This window comes from Mastigoproctus giganteus, chromosome 7 (assembly GCF_048544385.1).
Source record: "Mastigoproctus giganteus isolate SK-2022 chromosome 7, ASM4854438v1, whole genome shotgun sequence".
Classification (NCBI taxonomy): Eukaryota; Metazoa; Arthropoda; class Arachnida; order Uropygi; family Thelyphonidae; genus Mastigoproctus; species Mastigoproctus giganteus.
In genome coordinates, this window is record NC_143581.1 from 25500751 (window position 1) to 25523217 (window position 22467).

At 36.9% G+C, this 22467-nt stretch overlaps 1 protein-coding gene across 1 annotated transcript; it reads right to left on the reverse strand.

The window, feature by feature from the left end:
* Positions 1 to 20217: 20217 nt before the first annotated feature.
* Positions 20218 to 21528, reverse strand: LOC150082675 (uncharacterized). Its single transcript, XM_090378742.1, has 3 exons — positions 21459 to 21528; positions 20420 to 20789; positions 20218 to 20311 (listed from the first exon to the last, which is right to left on the reverse strand). Exons 1-2 carry the CDS (start codon positions 21471 to 21473, stop codon positions 20442 to 20444), a joined length of 363 nt encoding a protein of 120 aa, XP_090234868.1. The 5' UTR covers positions 21474 to 21528; the 3' UTR covers positions 20218 to 20311; positions 20420 to 20441.
* Between the last annotated feature and the right edge of the window lie 939 nt (positions 21529 to 22467).

Here is a 22467-nt window from a genome sequence, read left to right on the forward strand (position 1 = left end):
TAATTCATGGTTTTCAAAAATCACTGACTAACAACTAGTGTAGTGTATTAGAAAACGCCTTGTGCGTCAGGTTGCATTATATCATCAAAGTTTCTTGTAACAACCGACTAACTAGTTAAAATAAATTTATTAATATAAAAATGATATATACATAAGATAAAAGCTTTAAAATACAATAAGAGAAGAGTTAAACAATATATAATAAAAGTGTTAAAATACATAGAATTTTAACGCTTCGTGTGATCTTGAAAACCAGCAAAATTTTGGACATTGCATCATCAGGACGACTAACAAGGCAACAGGTTTTATTTTCGTTTACAAAGTGTTTTGAGTGTGGTTGCTTGCATTAACATTGAAAGACTGCCTGCGATTAAAAGCAGCATTGCAGAAGATTTGAAGGGCCTGGAACTTATTGAGAGATATGAGTGTCTTCTCGCATCCAGGAGACAAATTTGGAACTTGCTTAGGTCCTCGTAAATGGAGCATTCAAAAAGGACGTGAGGAGAGTCTTCTGGTAGCCCACATTGACAGGAGACTTAGAAAGTATGAATTGGTAGAGATTTGCATTAAGTGACCATGTCCAGTTAGTATGTAGGAGGTAAACAGTGAAGGTGAAAACCATTTTCTGGTGGATGATGAAAGTAGTGCAGTTACTTTAGGAACCAATTTTTTGGTAATAGCTCCTTTTTCGGTAGAATTCCATCTATTCTGCCGAGTGTTGACTAACAAATTCCAGCATCAGGTTCATTCAGTTTTGGGATCAGCCTGAGAATTGACAATGAATCCCTGAAATTCTGTAGAAATGCCACGGCAGACGTAAAAAAGACCTCTGAACACAACATGCAGGTCAAGTGGTGTAGTGCCTGCAAGAGTTTGTAGAGCTGGAGTTGATACTGTTCAGTAAACGGTGTCTGCATGGTAGCACAGTGGTATCGTCACCATCTTCCCCACACCAGGTGAAAAATGCCTAGGTTGGAAACCCGTCAATGACTAGAGGAACTTTAATGGGCTTTTTTCACTCCATGGCCGAGTTAGTCGGTCTCAGGTGTAGATAGGGTTTTTCTTCCAGAACGGGATTTTTTCCAGCAAAACAGGCAAATCAACCAGAGAACACGCAATTTACAGACAATACATATATGGACAAATTTTGGGTGGCCCTAATATAATAATTTGAAATTTGTTTGGCAAACGTGAAGTAGACTAAAGAGAAAACGCTGAATAGTAGATAGCTTAGTTTGTACAGTTTTAAGTGCAGTACTTTTAAACCAGACTGGCAGCATAGGTTGTAATTGGGATTATGGCAGCATTATAAAATAGATGTAGGGTTTTAGTGTTCAGTCTCCAGTCTTGTCTGGTAATTTGGAGCAGCATTGCAATAAAACTTTGACGGACAGGTATTGAATATGTGCAGTAAAGGAAAAGCGGTTGTTGATGACTCCTAAAAATTTAGTGCTTTGGACAAGTGGAAGTGATTTCTTGTCAAGTTTTACAACTGGTGGTCTGCCGTAGTCTAATTTACGTTTAAAAATCATCTTTGATTTGGTTGGGAGTAATTTCAATTTGTTCTTAGAGGACCAAGATGATAGTTCAAGGAGTGCTTTATTGGCATGGAGTTCTTGCCAATCAGATCACATTTTATTTCACATTTTGAAATTCAGTCCTACGCAGCCAATCATCAAGAACTAGGTTCTAAATCAAGGGACCCAAAATTGATCCTTGGGGTCAACCGTGGGAGACAGCTCTGTGAATCTTCATGCTTTTAGTGATGACGGTGACAGTGATCAGCAAAATAATTTCTGACAAGTTTATAAAGCTGAAGAGAGAAATGATTGGAATGGAGTCTGCTGAAGGCTCTCTCCGACCATAAAGTATCAAAAGCGATATCAAACCCGGAAAAAAAATAAAATAAATAAAATACATATATACACACATAACATAAACAAACTAAAAGGGAAAAAAAAAAAAAAAACAAATAATCAAAATGTATATAACCAAATCTTAATTAGTAATCATTAGATTATTCCAATGTCTTCTCCGTTGAAAAACAGTTATACAGAACTCTTGCAGTGCATGAAATTTATCCTGATTAGCAATAAGGTCTCTTTCACAGCCTCTAACTAAATTACCAATCTTCACTTTTAGCCTTTCTCTATGTTCAACATACAAACTACAATCATATAATAAATGACTCCAAGTCTCAGGTTGACCGCAAGTGCATAAAGGAGAGCTGACTAGACCAAAGTAATGTAGTTTAAAATTTAATGAGCCATGGCCAGTTAAAATAAACGAAAGTAAATTTAACTGTTGGAATAAACAATCTAGTCACCTCCCCAGTTGCACTAAGATCCCATCTCTGTTGCCACATTCCAATCAACTGTGTTAGAACATTTTTCTTAGCTTCTGCCATCTCTATAGTGACATCAGATGTAATATTCATGAAAGAAACCACTATGCCTTTTTTTTAAGTAATAACAAAGGGCCCGATACACAATGTACAAGTCTAGAGGCAAATGCCCGGCCAAAACCTGCATAGCATTCGTTGAGACTGTTGTTCTGCACAAATTTGAAATAAAATGGGAAGCTACAATCGATATCACACTAACTACAAGGAACATAGCAGAGCATGTGTCAAACTGGGAAGTCCAAAACGCCTGGACCACATCTGACCCTCGCACCATAACATACCAAATTGACAGAACCATGACGAGGAGACCTACCATCAGGCTAAAGATGAGCAGATTTTCAACAGAAAAGGCAAATTGGCAGATGTTTCAGGAGAAAATTATAGCTAAAGCAAATTAACTGAGGGACAAAAATCCTGACTGGCAGGGAAACCCATACTGCCTACAAAGAAAAATAACCCAAATAATTACAACAGCGGCAGAGGCAGCAATGAGAAGAAAGACCCCGGCGTCGGGTGCGAAGCCCTGGTGGACTCCGTAGCTCCAAGGGCTGAGGAGAGAAGCCCAAGCAAAAAGGAAAGAGTTCCAGTGGAAGCCAGGAACAGATACACTGACAGAATAAAAAAAAAAAAAAACAAGAGGGCATCTTGGGAATGGATAATCTCCACGACTAGGAACACAGACCCCTGGGGACTGGTTTATAAAATAACCACAAACAAATTCCCCAGGGGAGAAGTTAAAACGGCAACTAAGATGCCACAAGGTACTATAACAACAACCTGGGAGGACTCAACAACTAACATACTGAATACAAATTCTACGGGAACCACCGAGCATGCTAACACCTGATCAACAGACCATCTGTCAGGCAAATGATGCATATACTACCCAGAGGATGGAACCACAATTTACAATGGACGAACTTCAAGCTGCAACTACGCAAATGAGAAACAAAAAATGTCCTGGCCCAGATTTGCTGGAACCAGAGATTATCAAGAAAGTGGTAGGAATAGCCCCAAACCTCCTACTCCAACTATTGAACTGCTGCCTCATGACAGGAAAATTTCCAACTAGCTGGAAAACTGCAAACTTGAGGCTGATTATAAAAAATCCAACCAAGAAACCAGATATGCTGGACTACTATAGGTCAATAGCTCTGCTCTCCACGGTGAGCAAACTCTTCGAGAGTCTCCTACACATGAGAATTACTAGCCACTATAACTCAGAAAACCTCGCTTCGAGCAGACAAATGGTTTCAAACCTGGCTCGTCAACAGTAGGTGCACTCCAAAACCTTATCCAAGCAGCAAAACAGTGTTCCAAGAAATACTTTCTGGTGCTTTCAGTTGACTTTGCCGGGGCATTCGACTCCCTTCGGTGGCCGAGCGTCCTCGGCAGACTCCGGGAAGCAGGCCTACCGATGAATCTATACAACACCATAAGATCATACCTGCACGAAAGAAAAGTGGAAGTTATAACACCGTATCAGAAAATAACTAGACCCGTACACCGAAGCTGTCCCCAGGGTTCAGTGCTGGGCCACTCCTGTGAAATATAGTCCTAGATGATTTCCTTTCGTGGACCTGGGAGAGGTGAACAGTCAAGCGTTTGCAGATGACCTCATCCTCACTGTGGAGGCAAACTCAAGGGCTGGCTTGGAAATCCAGGCAAACAGCGTACTGAAAAAGCTATTGGATTGGACGAAGCTGCACTCATTGACAATTTCGCCGACAAAGACGGGCTCAATCCTAATAAAAGGGACACTAGACACTCGTCGGCCGCCACAGTTGAGGGCGCAACCATCAAGCTTAGCACTCAACTAAAGTATCTTGGAATCATTTTAGACTCAAACTTATCCTTCAAGCAACATCTCCTCTACCGGAAGTAGAAACTCAGAAAATACACGGCCATGATTGCAAGAATCACTAGAAAAGACTGGGGACTAAAACGAAGAACTCTGGCACTCTACTAGAAAGCGATATTTATCCCAGCAATAACCTACGGCTCGCCTGTATGGTTTACCAAGGCAATTACAGCCGTTAACAAAAGAATTCTTGACACCATCCAGAGAAATATTCTACTAACTATATCTCGTGCCTGCTGTACGGCGAGCACCCATGCCCTACAGACCCTGGCAGGCGTGCTTCCCCTTGATCTAGAGGTGGTGCATTGTGAGCTAATGTACATGCTCTCTAGAGGAGTCCAAACAACCTTCATAGGGTACACAACAGATCCGGCGAATAATCGGAAACAAGGAAAAAACGCGGCTGGTGCTGCACCTGCGGCAGGCATGGCAAGAGAGAGAGATGGTCAAACTCCTGTAAAGGAGAAATCACAAGAAAATTCATACCTCAAGTCAGCAGAGTGTATCCCAGAACCCCACATTGGTTCTTCCCAGGATTACACACTACATACCTACTGACAGGTCATGGTGCCATAAATGCCAAGCTAAATAATATGGGAACTGTAGACGACCCAAATTATGGATGCGGAAAGTTAGAGACTTGGCAACACATAATGTATGAATCTGAATATTATGAGGATCTCCGAAGCATCCTGATAACCAAGACTACACACCTTCCTCGTAATCGGGAACACCTTTTACTGGACACGGAAGAAGAATACAAAGAGTTCAGTAAGTTTGCGCAGGTTATTTTCGCAAGGAGGAGGACATTGATTGCGCTGCACAACAACGCAGGAAATTAACCAAGTAGACCCTAGACCCGCACCAAATGAGCAAGAAAAGAGCAGCAGGGAACCTAAGTAAGGAAATGGTGCCCCTATCAACAAATCCTTACCGACTGAACACCCAGAAATGACACCTAAACTTGACGCTATTAAATAGAAAAGGCAATGAACAAAGGAGGATGCCTATGGCGACACGACATTGATGATGGATAAGTCCCAAATCAGCCTCATGTCTGATGGACCGGAACTGACTACCCACAATGCACCAAGTAGCAGTACAAGATTCCCTACCAAAGCCGAAACTAGCAAATGGAAAAACTAGAAATACAACTGAAGTATAACAAATACCAACTAATGGAACGATCTTCTAGTCCCCCAGTCGTGGTGTTAAGAAGAGCCATATCCTAAATCTGACCCTCTGCCATTTGACGATCTAAACCGGTGCCCTTACCCGGTTTCTTTAAATCCCCAAGGCAGGGGGGAGTGGACGGTTCCCGTCTCCTCCCCTTCCTTAGGTGATATGGCCTATTGGCGACCCAAAACCACACGCCCTTGTACGGATCTGTTTTTTCCTATTTCCTGTGGAGGGGGGAGGAGAGTTGTTTTTTTCCCTCTCTTCTCCCCTCCTTGCCTCCCCATAGTTTCACTCTGGTGGGGCATAGGTATGCCCCACTGAAAATGGGGGGTCACCTTCCTATCAACCCCTCTTCTTCCTATTTCACCCCCCAGTCTTCACCCCCCCTCCCGACACTTTCTCTTGTACAGCGACTACAGAGACACATGTCCAAATTTAAATCACATCAAATTTTGCCCGACCTTTTAGGCTCTGTAGAAATAGTTCTTTCAGCGTAAAACCCCACGCAGCGCTTTCTAAATGCAGTTTTACCGAAATCAACCGCGATTGTTCCAACCTTTATTCTAGATCCTAGCCACCGAAATCCCAGGAAAGTAAGTGGCAGGACCTGCCAGAGTATAATTAGTCTCTTGGTACACCCGGTCGGCGTCCCCGTCACTAGGTATGGAAACGCCGGGTCCCACTAGGGGCCTGGCGGCCAACAGGCCAAATGAACAATGGGCACAACAAACTACATACCACATGACTCATACATTACTTGTAAACCTCTGGCATAGACAGGGTACTGTCACTCGATACATAGAACGTATGCGGAGATGGGAGAAATCCCCGGAGCCGTCTAACCCTCAACATACCTATACCTATACCTTCAACAGTTTACACCAAACCTAGAAACATCATATCTCTTAACTGGACATGGCTCCATCAAGAAAAAACTGCATGATCTGGGCCTTTATGAAGATGATCAATGTTTCTGCAGCGAAACTGAAGACTGGGAACACTTAATCTCTTTTTGTACCATCTGTCTTGACCCCGGCAACGACTACTCACAGATCTTAATCTGACTACCATGCAACCTGTTAATGCACTAATCAAAAATTGATTTTTGTCTAGATGACGCAAGTAAGTTTTCAAAGTTTTCAGATTGTTAAAGGTAGGAAGGGTGGTTATGAAGGATCAGTATATTGTGTCTGTAAATTGCATGTATTTTGGTTGATTTGCCTGTTTGCTAGACGAAAAACCATGTGAACCTCTCCCGACTAACTCGGGCACTTTGTGAAAAATGGACATAAAAATTCCTCGCGTCATTGACGGGATTCGAACCCAAGCCTTTTCCGCCCAGTGTACAGAGGACGGCAATTGTATCCGCTGTGCCACCGGTTAAGGCAGGTCTTTTATATAAGACGATGGCGAAACGCATTTAAAATATTGTGTTCACGTCTGGAGGCCACCCTTGAAAAAGAAAGAAAACAATGTGGAAAAATCAGGTTGACTGTGGTCTAGATGAGAAAAAAATAAAAAAAATAATAGAGTATGTTCTTTACTCTTTTTCACCATGGTCTCAGGGAGAGTTAGCAATTTTTCTTCACGGAAATTTGGTTCTATACCCACTAAACAGGCAAACCGACCGTAGTATATATGCAATTTGCACACTTCCTTTCGAAACCAACGGTAACAATCAATATTGTACTGCTTTGAATAAACATGATTTTCCACGGATTTTGCTGTTTATATAAAAGAAACGATCAGTGCCTTGCAAGCTCATCATAGACAATAAATAGCACAAAATGGCAGACCCGTTTTAAAAGATTCCTTTACGACTTTAAGAATGATGCCACCTGGTGTTCGTTGCAATAGGCAAAAATTCATTTCACTTCACCTACTATTAAATTTGATTTGATTAAGATTGTGCCTATATCTACAAATCAATTTCACGGTTCAATTTGCATGTCGTGTGGGCTGAAAAAAACAGAATAACTCAAGGAGAAAAAATTGTATTCCCTTCACCGAAGATAAGCTAACTACACCCTCAATTGGACCTAATTTCTACAGTCATAGACGCGAATCGAACCCAGACCTCTCCAAACAAACAAGTGGCAAAACCATTATATTGTCAAAAAACCGTCTTATGAGGAAGCTATTTTCATAACCTTTCACTTCTTTTTCAAAATGACAAATGCTGAAAAAAGAAAACGAAAAAATGTACTGTACACGAATGCCGAACACTTTTGTGTGCAGAGCAATCAAACTTAAGGGGGGGGGGAATCATTCCCGAGATTTCATCTCAGAACCTTTCGAAACATTGAACAAAGCCACTATATCGTCACGGTGTGTAAACTGTGGACGTGCACTATTTACAGATAGATTTGATAATATCAGACAGCCATGCAAAATAGGTAAACAAAGGAAACTGTTTTCATGATTTATACCCTTATTTTTTATAAAGACAAACTTGGTGCATTTTTTGTAAGCGTAATGTTCAGTGAAATGGAACCCAACTTCCACAAATTGGATAAATTCCTAAAATACTTCGCTGTTTATTGAGACCTCACGGTTTGAGTTTCCCATAAAATGTGCGATTTTCCTTGATAAATTATATCGAGATGTCTGACTCTCATAGGGAACTGAGATTTATTTAGAAACTTTGGAAAACAAGCAAATAAGAAAAACATATTAGAGTAAACAACGAAACATTATTTGTTATTATAGTTTCTTGAACTGCAAAATCACAGATGGCGCTTTGTTATTTTCTAGGTTATAAATCAGTGGCAATGAATTTGAAGCCAACATACTTTATTTTTATTATTAATTTGGAATAACAAGCAGTAGGTAATAAATAGTTTAAATATTCTTGCATTGGAATAAATTATATATTAATTTATTTCAATAGTCATCTTTTTATCTTAACAGAAATTTTAATTATTATTTTACTCTTTTTGAAAACGTTACACTGTTTAATCCAGAATTTTCATTTTGAATTAATCTGTTGACCAATCACTAACTCCTGATATAATATGCAGCTCAGAAATTATAAAGTTTATTTTGTTAAACATATATGATAAATAATTAATGATAAATAATTAATGATAATATTAATGATAATAAATGATAAATAAATAATTAATGATAAAAAATAAAAAGTGATAAATAATTGTTCCATGAAATACGAGGGCTGTTCAAAAAGTAATGGCTGCCCTCTTGTCAGTAGAATCATATAGTGATAGTGTAGTCTATTTATACACGTAATAGGAAATTGGTCGTGCAGCAAGAGTTTATTTTTGGTTGGGTGGAGAGGTGTAAGTGTGTGCTGCGGGTGCGCTGAGATATGGTTCCAAAACAAAAACGGCTCTCTTGAATGAAGATTGAAGTCAGACTCGGGGAAAATAATGTTTTCATGGTTTTCAGGATGAATGCAAGCGTCATGCATTATAATTTCCTATAATGCTACAGTGCACTCTGGATACGTACCCTATGCGTATACAGTGCTTTCCGCTACCGCCACTCTTTTACTTATGTCCAGATGTGGCATCGTTATGAGGTTGCCATAGAACACCTTGATCATTACAGGAAGAAAAAGTGACATTTTTTTCTGAAGATTTTATTCCAACGATGCCAATGGGAAATTGTTGGACACCTCTTCCATTCTCCGGACATGCTTTCGTACAACAAGATATACTTCGAGTAATATTATTGCATCCGAAAGAGCAGACCAAAATATTTACAAAATATACAAATATTTAAAATAAACAAACTATATTGGGTCCCTTCATCAGCTGACATTACAATGGAACATAAAATGATGCTGGGCGTGGTCATGTATTAGACTAGCAGTCTCCAAAGTGGGGTGCGCGTGATAATACTCAATAAAATCGTGAGGGCTGTTTACTACACTGATATATATATATATATATATATTTAGGAGCATTAGCAACTAAGGCCATATTTCTCCGGGGATATGCAGTGGTCATTCCCTGACCTTTCCGCATCCTCTGTATTTGGTGGTTATGGGCTCGAACCCCTGTCTAATCAAGAAGCGTGTGCTACGCACTGCTGCCCCTATCCACCTGGCTAGGAAGGAACCCACTGATATATAAGCTATATATAATACATTTTATATAGATAATAAAATCTAGATATAATGCATCCCATGTAAATTATTTATAAATAAAACAAATAGTATTGCATTACATTTACTACACTTATTACATTAATGATTTCTTATCATTTTGTACTTGAACTTCAATTTAATTTTGTTTTGTATTTTTTTATTTGTGATCTTTTAAAATTATTTGTGATTTTAGATATACAGTAATGCCTTCCATGTAAATGATTTATAAATAAAAAATATATTAAATTTATATATTTAATTTTTATTTTCCCGGGGTGCGCGCTAGTAATTTTAAGTAAAATAAGGGTGCGAGACCAAAAAAAGTTTGAAGACCACTGTATTAGACAGTGAAGCACGTGCACGAGTTTCTTGAACGTTATGGAGGCAGTTGTCTTTCAATGGCAGACAACAATCTAATTATTTACTTGCGCATTTATAGTGACGTAATTTCCCCGTCCTCTTCTCTCATTTGCTCGAATAAATATCACTAAGAGAAAAACTTTTATAGAGAAAACTCATTAATGAAAACCAATCAATAGAAAATCCAAACTTGGAAATATCTTTTATAATCATCGAATCTTTTTCGCACAAAATTAAAGCAGGCAGATATTGTGTGTATCATGGATGAGGAGGGGTGGGGGAGGAATTGCCACTTTAGAGCAAGACATTAAGCATTTAAAGCAGCGCATTTTAGTAAAATGAATTCTGTATGGTGTACTGTTTAAAGTCATTAAAGAACTCCAATTATTCTTGATATTCTTATATTTATTCATCGCTTCTCCCCCCTCCCCCCAAAAAAGAAAAATCTAAGGAGACCCCAAAAAACAGTTAAACAAAAGTAGGGTAATAGCTTTGTGCTTGCCCGTTTAAACTCAGCTATGCTCATTGTAATTAATAGTTTCGATAATAAAAATAAAGTCAACCTAAATGCCCACATTAATAGTTACTATAAAGAAATGCAAACAAGTTACCTATCATGTCTGGAAGGAAGTAGAAGGTGGCCAGGAGTTGTAAAACCAAAAACAACTTGATCGAGACAACAATAACAGAAGACAGAGAGGGGGGAGGGGAATCTTTCTTGTAATATTTTCCTACCAAAGTCTACTTATCGAAAAATAGCTGTTACGCCTTAATTAGTTTATTGGAACGAGACATTTATTACAATAGACCCATACAGTACCAACAACCAAATATGGCTACGTTTCGAGTTTTCTGTATTGAAATCCGTCTTCTGGTGTAATGAGAAACACTAAATAATGGCCGCTATACAAAGCAACAACGTTATTATAAATAACAAAAATTAGAGAATTTTTTTAATTCAAAGTTAATCTGTTTTTTAAAGCACTCTTTCATGAACTAATTTTTGTTCTTCGAGAAAGCGTGAGTTTTAAAGAAAGCAAAAATTTCTCTCCTTTCTTTCCCATAACAAATTCTACCTAATACACTTGAATGGTTTACACTTTTTTTGCTGTGCCATGTCATCAAAACATACAGCCGGCCCTCGTAATGCGTTCTTCAAAACAAGAGCATAAGACAACAGAGATAAGTCAAGAGATTAGTCGTCTGCTGCTATCGAAGTCAATAACATTGTATCTGTTGGCAAATTACGAAAATGTCATTACGCTCAGTTACAGAACTGAACAATTTCTCGGTTGGCGCACGCAATATCGTGTGCAGAAAGCGTTTGACACACAAACGACTTACAGTCAACGTATTTTTTTTGTTAGTGTTGATGATGACATGATATTGGCTGTAAAAGCTTTTCTACGTTACCTGCGCTCAAGGAAGACACTGTTTCATCTGTTTTTCTTTTGCTCAATAAACGGGAATTCTAGGTCAATGTCATGGAAGGTGTTGTCCTGTCTCGTATAAATATCGGAGCTCCAAAGATGACTCGCATTGAAGATCCTTTTTGTTGGTTGCTAACGTAACGGTTTTTGGTCACACAATGAGAAAGTGGGTAAGTACCTATTGGCTTATATAATATAAATCGCCTTTTGATTTTAAGTGCGTTCTAAAATCCGATTTATATTTATTTATTTTTTGTGACTATAGCCCCCCAACACGGGGGGCTACATGGTCTAGGTTGTGTTTTATTAAGAGTTAAAACAGGCGCATGTATACTTGTATGTACCTTAACTCAAGGAGTCTAGTGAATAAATTTGATGAATTTGAAGTATATGGGTTAAGTCACCAAATGCGGACATTATAAGGATATCAGAGACCTGGTCATTGAGACATATGTGTTGTGGAATTTAAATGTGATGAGTACAGTGTCTTGACAGACAGATCAGGAGGGAAGGGTTTTTTTCTTGATTAAGAAGTATAGAATCTAAGGCATTGGACCTTCTTGATGTGGATGGGCAGTGCAATGTTGAGTCAGTTTGGTGTGGTATAAGCACTGAGAAAACAAAAATGAGGGTAGGAGTATGTTATTGGTCTAATGACTGTGATGAATATAACAAACAACCGTACAGAGAAACGGAGTGGGCCAGTAAATCTGAATGTCTTTTGGGGACTTTTAACTTTCCAGATAATGACTGCAATTTGTCTGTTGGTCACTCACACTAGCAAGACTTTTGTGGATATCAATCCAAAAAAGTATTGTTGATTTATATCCAATCATCCAATAAAGTTATTGGATGACTGTTTTCTACACCAGTATGTTAGAGGGCAATAAGAGGAAGCAATACTCTTGATCTCTTTATCAGCAGTGATTATAGTATATCGATATGGGATTTACTTAAAGATATAACTAGTGTCAAGGGTAAAGGGAAGGGATTTTGCTTTCAATTACTACTATGGTCTTAGTTCTTATATTATTTTCAGTAAGACCAACTGATAATGTTACCAACCACTTATTCTAAATTGGAAGCGTTCGGGGAGTTAATCATGGAAGCTACTAACCTTTTTATACTAAGAGATACTTTTAAAGGTTTGTATCTTGGTGTATTTCTTAGGTGTACTTCTTATATCAAGAAGTGCACCTAATTTTAACTGGGATGTATATAATTTGATAATAACTGAGAATAAAGTGGAAGAGAAATTTCTGCAGCATTTATAAGGCACCTGGGGCTGATGGAATCTGTCCAGTTATATGAAAAGAAACAGCAAAAGAGATAAGCAAATCTTTAGACATAATCATAAGAGAATCTTTAGATTCAGGAGAGGTGCTTACAGACTGGAAATGCGCGAATGCCTTTCTATAGGGGGATCAAAAAGCGAAGCACGTAAGTACAGATCTACAAGCTTGATTTCTGTACCAGAAAAAAATAATGGAGTCCATGATATACTTAGATTCCTGTCTGCAGAAAAGCTTTTATTGATGATGGCATATTAACGTCGAATATTACAGATGATACAAAGGGTGACAAGGTGGTTGATGACAAGAATCAAGCTATGTTACTGCAACAAATGCTAGAAAAAGACAGATGGACTGAAAAGCAATGGAGTCTTGACATTGATAAATACAAGATACTGCATAATCAGCTTCTCAGAGCACAATGCACAATGACCAGGCCGCATCTTGAATGATGCATACACGTCTGGAATACACATTTTAGGAAAGTTGTGGATCTTGCTGAAGAGCAATGAGATTAAGGAGAACAAAAAGGGTACTCTTTTGTTCCCGTGACTGCAATTTGCAGAACTGAAAGATTTCACTTCTGCAAATTGCAGCGTCTAGAAAGAAGATACCTGCAAGGAAACTTGACTGAAGTGTTTAATGCTTTAAATGGATTGAGCAAATTAAATGCTGATGTAATCTGTCCTCTTGCTTGGACAATGTACAGAAAGGGAGATAAATTCAAATTGAGGAAGGATCGATTAATAGACATGCGAATATTTTTTTTTAGCCAGGTGTACGGTTTTTTTTATGTTGATGTTGTATAAGTTTGCTTTCTTTCCTCATTTGCTAATACTAATCTACCATAAAAGCTGCAAAATCTGTTTGGTTTCAAGGAAAATGCTTTTTGTCGTCCTAATGCTAAGAACTGAAATACCAAGTAACTTTCACTGAAAAATCTATTCTCCCAAAGGAAATCAAAGAGGAAGGAGAAAAAAACAACATAATCCTGCAATGCAGCAGTTCGTTTAAGGGTTAGGTGTGCGTTAAGTTACAAAGCAACCACGGATATGAGGCGTCAGTATATTGTGTCTGTAACTGTGTGTATTCTTCGACTCAAATTCTGGTTAATCAAACCTCTACTGTATTATTAATGAGAGCAGACCATGCCGTGAAAAATTATACTCCACGAACCTTGCTCAGTTTTATTGATAAAGCTATCATCATGTAGAGTCTCCTAATCATGTTTAGGCACACCAGACAGTTTTAGTAATTGCTGTATTCTTAATGCAAGAACTTTCATCCACTTATATGCATTTGGGAGGATTCCCTTGTTCTTTTACATTTTTTTTGAGTCTATCAGGATTTAAATTGACTAAGTTGAAGCAAATGGTCTGAACGCAAATAGCAGAACAAACTTTGCCTGTACAACGAGTTGTCTTAGTGCTACACTAAAACAAATATCATCTCAAAAAGGTCAATAATATATTTGGGATTTGTTGACTTACCCTTGAACGCTTGCCAACGTGTTTGAATTTGTTATTTATTTAAGACAATTAGATACCTAGCAAATAGTTCAAAATAGCATTTCAGAAAAGTTAATTGATAAATATTCCGGCAATAACTGAGACTTGCCTTTTATCTTAATTAAAACATGCTGTCCAATTATGCTAAAGCAGAAATATAGGTCAAGAGCGCACTTTCGAGGTTAATTGCTTTCACGCGAGCATTACATCCAGTACTTTTGGAACTTTTTAAAGCATTCCTCTTAAGGAACCTATATAATACCCAGAAGCCTTTGTTTTTTACAAGGAGGACAATTCTGATTGATAAAAATCTTTTCAAAACATTTTTTCTAACTCAAGTCAAATGACCTACAAGAAAATCGAGGTGAATACCCCTACAAGAGGAAACATCATAGTATAAATCTGACATAATGGCCCACTGATACAAAGTAAATAGGACAGAGTATTGTTGAAAGTATTCATTGCGATTTAGGGGATGCCAAGATGCACTTCTGTAACCACTTTAAGTGGTATCGTACGAAATTGTCGCAGTATAAAATCCGTATAAGTTTAATCTCCTTGGACATCTTGAGGACATAGTTTGATGTCAAACACGATACGAAACGACTTATGGAGGAACCGATAAAATTTCGTTTATGCTCATCCATTGCATTGCCCATTCATTCCTCTAACCAGCGCATAGCAACAAACAATATCTACTGCTTCAGCTACAATTTGGGAAAGGTAAAAAAAAATCGTTCTGAAAGAGCGAAATATAAAAGTTCATTAATATCTATTCACTGGGAGTTGAAGTATTACATGCGGACGGATGGACAGACAATAACTATCGGATTTTTATTGGTCCTATTTTAATGAAGTTTGAAACTGCTCAACAGATCTTTTCAACAGTTCCAAATATTAAATTTCATTAAAATTCGTCCACTGGGTGTCGAGTTATTACATGCGGACAGATGGACATAGTGAAGATCTAAAATTTTAAATTCAACATTCTAAATTGTAAAACGCAAATTTCCAATAACAAGAACACTTCAGTTGCTAAATTATAAACTGGCTATATTTCCAAACCCAATAATTTTAAACTTGTTTTGTATTTTGCTTAAAATAAACAGTGTTAACATTAGTTCTTATTTGTATTTATCAGGTGTTTGTTCTTTCTCTGGTTCTGTTCGTCACCATGGCGTTTTCCCAGCAGATAGAGGAGGAAGACGAAGACGAAGATGGCGGCTTCAGTTACGATGGCTATGACGGATACGATGACGGTGGTGTGGCCACACATCAATCACAGTACGGCTCCCCAAATACCCAGTTTAGTTATCGAGGTGATGATGACCCTGTTGGTGATAGTTCTTATACAGACGGCAACGTTGAGATTATTGATGGCGAATACGAGGAATCGGAATCGGAATAGAGATCTATTTACAGAAACTACCGATACTCAAGGTAAGATTTCTATTGATTTTTTTTGGTCATAAAATAAAATAAAAGTCAGGTACATGTGAGGTTGCTGACTGAAGAGAAAGAGAGAAAAGCATGTTATTGAATTCGTTCCATAGATGGTGCAACGTTTCATAATGGCAAAATTAAAGGAATCATGGAATTACTGAATATAATTGTATAAAAATACTTTGAAGTCATAGTTCATAAAAAGAAGCAAATTTATTCACCGTCATTTAGTTGGTGTTTGAGCAGAAGATGGTGTTTTACATTTAAGAGTCATCAGCAGGGGTTAAAAACGTTTCAATTTCCAGATATTAATAAAATTCATGGATAATAATATAACAATGTTTTTATTTTATTAAAAAGACAAAAAAGTAAGTAATAATAATAACTAGGAAAGAAGAATATGCATACATATAGGAAACAATTCAAGTTCAAGGTTGAGGTTTTCAAGTCCAGGTTAAGGTGTCCAAGGCCCTGCCGAAGATAGAACTGCCAGGACAAGGAGTTTGAACTCTGTAGAATTACGAATTGCACAAGAAGCTGGAGTTGCAGTGGATATAGCAAACTCATGCGTCCATTAAAGCAAAGCCATTCAGAACGTTTGTACAGACTCTAAGTAATCCAGCACTATCCATACTGCATTACCAATCCAAGGCTTCCAAATGTAGAAGTGTCTTCCGCCTAACAAATATAGCAGTTGCTAAGGCCAGGAAGGACAAGAAGTTTTCCTGTTTATCAAGTGAATCGTCTCGCAGCCTTCTGCCATAAGATTGAGTTACTCATTCGAGATACCAATTCAACTCTTAGATTGCTATACTCCTCATAGTCGTTCATATGTTCAATTGGCGTACTTTCATTCAGAGATTAATTAATGGCTCTGTAATTAATTAAATAATAGTACCATTAATTCAAGTAGCAGTTGTAATACTACTAGTAATTCGCACAATTTATTTTTGTTTGTTTTTGTGGAAGTACAAATATTTTTGGCATAGCTTTGCCTTATCAATTGGTTCGTATTTAAGACGAATTAAAGAAATTAAATTTATTTATATATTTATTATTATAATTATTTTCCTCAGAAATCTTAACTTTATCCAAAAATTACATTAATTTACGGTCTTCATTAATTCTTTTTTTTTTTTTTTTTTTCAAGGTTAATCCAGTTAGGATATCCGATGACAGAAAGATGTTTGGATATGAAGAAGGAAGAAGATAGCGAACGTTATAAAAAAAAAAAAAACGACACTTGAAGGGTTTTTTTCTTTGTCCCCGAAAGATTGACTTTTACTTGGTACATTTTAAATAATACCATTGGTACTTATATGGTGCAATTTTGTTAATGATTGGATGAATTTCCTTTGACAAAATGTACTTATATTTCAAAAAAGAAATGCTTAATTATTTTGTAGCCACGTCATTTAGATTTATATTTAAAATACGTCCAGTCTGTGCCCTCCCTACTTTACCATAATTAACTATAATTATATCATTCTGCAAAGCTATTTCAGCGTTATTTAATTTTCTTCAACCTGGCTACAAATATAATTAAGTGACATTTATTATTCCAATTAGTAACAGTTATTATTACTTTCAATGCTTCAAACAGGAGAGAAGAAGGAACCAGAATGTCATCTATCCTGGACCTCTAGTACCAGGATAATGACCCTGCTGGTTCTATAGGCCAGTCAATGTATGATTTCACAAAATACGATCTATAAGAAAAAGTTTTTATATTAGACTTGATTTTGAAGAACTTTGTTTTCATCCAAACTGGAAATTTAGATGTAGTAACAAAGAAATTCTAAAACCTTTCCAGTGTTCTTTGTTCTGTATATTTTCATTGTAAATAGCTGTAATGTGTAATTATATGAGTTGATAAAATAAAATGTTTTTTTTTCTATTTCTTGAGCTTTTATTTTATTAATAATCATGCGCCCTCATGGGTAGCATAGTTTGTAGAATCGCCGCCCTCCCACACAGGTTGGAAAAGACATGAGTTCGAGTCGCGTGGACGACGAGGGGAATTTTTATGGGCCTTTTTCACAGTGTGGCTGAGTTAGTCGGTCTCAGGCGAGGTAGTGTGGTTTTTTCTCCCGGAAACTCAGGTTTCTCGTTCAGCAAACAGAAAATCGACCACAGAACACACGCAATTTACAGACAGTATACACGGAGCAATTGCGGATTGTCGTGGTTCTCCTTCCAATGTTGCATATTTGTTGTCCCTAAGTTGCATAATGCTGGTGTGCATTATATCTCTTCACTCTTGCAATCATGGTATCACAAATCAAACACAGCATTCATTTTTTCACTGCAGCTCCCATTCTTCATTGAATACTCTATTCGCTTCCTTAATTGTTCTTTTCTTTACTTTTGGCCTATGAAATGTTGTAAACGAATTAAAGAAAAATTTACCCAGAAAGAAATTTTACTTGTTATAGGTTAAAAGAATTTTCTTAATTAGTAACTTACACTGCCCAAATAATAATATACCAACAAATTATATAATGAAATGAGCTTAAGTTTGATTCAATTATTATATAAATAAAATTATTATAAAAGCATTTATAATATTCATTCTTTAATCATTCTTTTAACAATTTATGAGTTCTGAGTATTATACCTTTTTTTTTTTTACATTTTGCTTTAAGAACCATGATTCTGTGATATTAATTAATTTAAAATGCTACACACCGTTTGAGGATGTTCAGGCAAAATAGTCGAAAAGGCCGCAGGTACCCCACTGTTGTTCTAGTCCAATTCTTAAGAGCAACCATTATAATTGTTTCCTTCTTATCGTTCAATCGTCCCTTTATCAATCCATTTAAGAATTTTATTTGTGATCTCAAGTAATTTCAATTTGTATAGCAACCTCTTGTATAAGACCCGTTAAAAGCTTTGCTAAAATCCAAATAAACAACGTCGAAATTCCAACTCATGAGTGACTCTCTCAAAATAACTAACCAGAAATCTATACGAAGTATCCCTTTAATTCATCAGCTGGGTTGTCAGCGAGTATCGCGCATTCGTTACATATTCTTTTTTTGAATTTACATACCTGTATATGTAAAACTCCTTGTTTTCTCAGTGATTTTTTTATACTCAGGGCGGATCTGCGCACTAGCACAGTGGTATCGTCACCATCCTCCCCAGATCGGCTGGAAAAGGCCCGGGTTCGAATCCCGTCGATGATGCGAGGAACTTTAATGGGCTTTCTTCACTCCATGGCTGAGTTAGTCGGTCTCAGGCGTAGATAGCAAGGTTCCCCCCAACAGAAACTGAGGTTTTGTCGTCCAGAAAAACAGGCAAATCGACAAGAGAACATACACAATTTACTGACACAATACACATGGGTAGATGTAGTCAATTACTGGTGACCCTAATATAATAATAATAATAAATGTACTCACGGAGGTCTGAGTATAAAAAATTGCAATTCCGTGATTTTAATCGCTGTAATGCTAACTTTTTTTCTTCTCTTAAACTAGACAATTACTTATTCATTCACCTTTGTATCCTCCTCGTGCTGTGTTTCCTTAAAGGATATAGTGCTTTTGTAGCTTCCTCCATTATGACGGTTTTTAAGTTATTCTGTAATTCATCTTACTCTTCTTACCCATCCTGTCTTCCCAGTTGATGATAGTCTTAGACTCTCATAGTTCTCTGTTCTAAAACGTTAAAACCCCTGTAGTTATATTTAATAGCCAAGATTCACTCGTCATCAACCACCTTTACACTCCATGATCACTCTTCTCCAATGATTCTCTACTATACCCTATTACACCATCAAGGGGTCGATAATAAGGTTCAAAATATTTTAGCCCCTAATACTTTTTTCTCTAGCCTATTAAGAAAGATCGTATAGTTGATTAAAAAAATTTTGTCCCTGGCGAGATTCACTCCAAATCTGCAATCAGTGAAGGACGGATTGAAATTTCGCAAGTTACAGGTTTTTAGAAACTAATTCGAGATGATAAAAACTGCAGTCATTTTAAAAATAAATTGTACGTTCACTTATTCTGATGCTTTTCTTTAACCCATTCGGCACCTTTGGCCAGAGACACATTCTCCATACTCTAGTTACACCACGCTGTTTACAATTTACATATTTTAACAAAAAAGCTTTGCATATTCCCCAAGGGTAGTTATATAAATCAATGAATGACAGCTGCGTTAGTCTCTAACGATGGCGCAAGAAAACACTAAATATCCCAGTAATAATTTTTCTCACATATCGGGGTTATACAGCAATAACAATTGATAATTTCCTAATGCACAGAGACTGCAAGAAGTCACCTTACTACCCTCATTAGACCGATATATTACCGGGAGACTGTATTTCAAAGATTAATTACAAAGAGGTTATCGAAATTAGGACAAAAGGAGAGCAGACATTGCTGTAGGGTGTGAGCACGTCCTGCTTTCGTCCACTAAGCATTACTAATCCAAGTTAGAAATGGGAAATTCTTAGAAATGTAAAATTAAATTTGTATTGAAGATTTAATTTCCACACTGGAGCATTAAATTTGTGATTGTAGTTTACTCTTTGGGCCTTGTTATTTTCAAAAACACGAATAATAAAAAGTTGTATCAATAAAGACAAGCAACTAGTTCATATGTTTTTCTCTTTATTTCCTCTAACCTAATTAATACATTCTTAACAAGACGGGAAGTGGAAGGTCACGTTTTATCCTTCTGTCCAGACCACATGCGTCGGGGAGATCTCCGTTACCTGTTAATATGAACAACAATTAATTAGAGCTAATGAACCTGCCCTAAATAATCTTACGTGCTACCGTATTTCAAAAGCAAAAATTAATAAGAGAAAATATGCGCTCACCTGTTACAATATTATTAACAATTTAGCCATAGAAACCCATTCCTCTACCATACATGCCATGTCCAATTCCTCCATATCCCAATCCTCCACCGAGTCCATAGCCCATTCCTCCACCGAGTCCATAGCCCATTCCTCCATAGCCCATTCCTCCGTAGCCCATTCCTCCATAGCCCATTCCTCCATAGCCCATTCCTCCATAGCCCATTCCTCCATAACCTAGTCCTCTTAATCCCATTCCTCCGTATCCACCAAGACCACCATATCCGAGTCCACCATATCCAAGACCACCATAACCTAAGCCACCTCCTAAACCTCCGATAAGGCCAGCCAAGGCTGCAGTAGCAGTCAAAATGACACCCAAGATGGACAGCTGAAAAGTATGAAGAAAGTCTTAAGTTTTCTTGCAATTCTAAAGAACACATTTCTAATTTTAATTTCTAATTCTAATTTCTATTTTAATCCTTTTAATTGAAACACCTTATAGCTGAAAATTTGAAAATCTTTTATCAAGTTATCCTTTCGTTCCATTCTAATCTTTACATCCGAAATTGGATTCAATTAATTAAGTTTTATCAAAAATAATAATAAAAGAAAACATAACGTTACCATGACAACCAACCTCGAGCCCACAAAATGAAATTCAGAATTCACCTACACCAGATTGAGTTACGCTAAAAGGGTTTGATTCTAATACAGTTTATAAGATTTATTTTTCGCTATTTTGACATTTTTAGCTACAAATTATTTATTCAGTTATTATTTTATGAATTTTGGTAAATATCTATGAAAATAAATGTGAAAGACACAAAAGTTTAATATATTTTATAGTTATTAACGATAAACAGATCTACAAAATTACTTCAAAAATGGGCTTCTAGATGGCGCTGCAGTTTACCGGAATTTACTGATGAAATTACTATATTTATTCTTTCAAACTACAAAACATATTTAGCCTTTTAAGATAAAGAAATAAATAGTTATATGTTAAATAATTATTAGTTAAATTAATAAAATTTTTAAAGTAATTAAATAAACTTACCATGGTGTTGCTCATATTTGGTTTTCTGTAGGAAACTGAGACTTCACGATTAATGTCCGAGAAATGGCTAGTTGGCAATTGCTGTGATTTTGCAAAAGTCACCAGTCCTTTTATACCCTTTCCCCAGTGTCAGAGTTCAGGGACTTGCCGGAAACAGTTTCTTAAAGACACTAAAGCAACAGTAAAATATTTAAGAGTTTCTAGACCGAAACTAGGAGGAAAGAGAGACATTTTGAGGGTGTTTATTGTAACATTGTCTTTAAGAAAACATAATACAACAGTACCAGAAGGTTCCGTTTGGGACTAAATTTCTATGAAAAGCGGAGGTGGTTGTGTTGAGCTTTATTAATACAAAATACTTTTGTTTTTAAAAGTTTTATTTCACCAGGATAACTTTTCTACACTTCACACTTGACGAATTTATTCAGAATTTAGAGATCAAAAGGGGATTTACGGTGGTAAATGTAGCGTGTCTAACAGTACAGGGAAGTCATGGTATAATGCTTGCATTAGGCGAGGACATAATTTTTTTCAACAGACCGAGCTTAACATGCAGGAAACAGTTTTACGCCTGTTAAACTGCGTTATCCTCGAAAGGTGACAAATTGCTGCTCCTATACCCTTAAAAAAACTGATTTTGCGTGTACTTTTGGTTTCAAGCTTTTGACAAATGTCAAATGCTTCAGTTAAGACCGCATATTTTCTGTTGGGAGTTGTATTTTTTTTAATTAGTCGAAGAAACACGATTTTATGCCCATAAATTGTAAAACTTGTCCACATATTAAGTGTCCATGTTGTCATAGGGAAGGCTGTGGTACTGTGTTTGGTAAACCAAAGATAGAAAAATTTCACTTTTTGTTGAAAAAATGAAAGAAATCATAGCAGCACAGTTTATACTCAATGTACAGTAGTGGTAGGCAAAAAACTAAACACCTAGCAAAGCTTTTAATACATACACTAGTGTGCAAAATTTAAGGACCATATCGATCCCTTTCAGTGATGTTTGCAG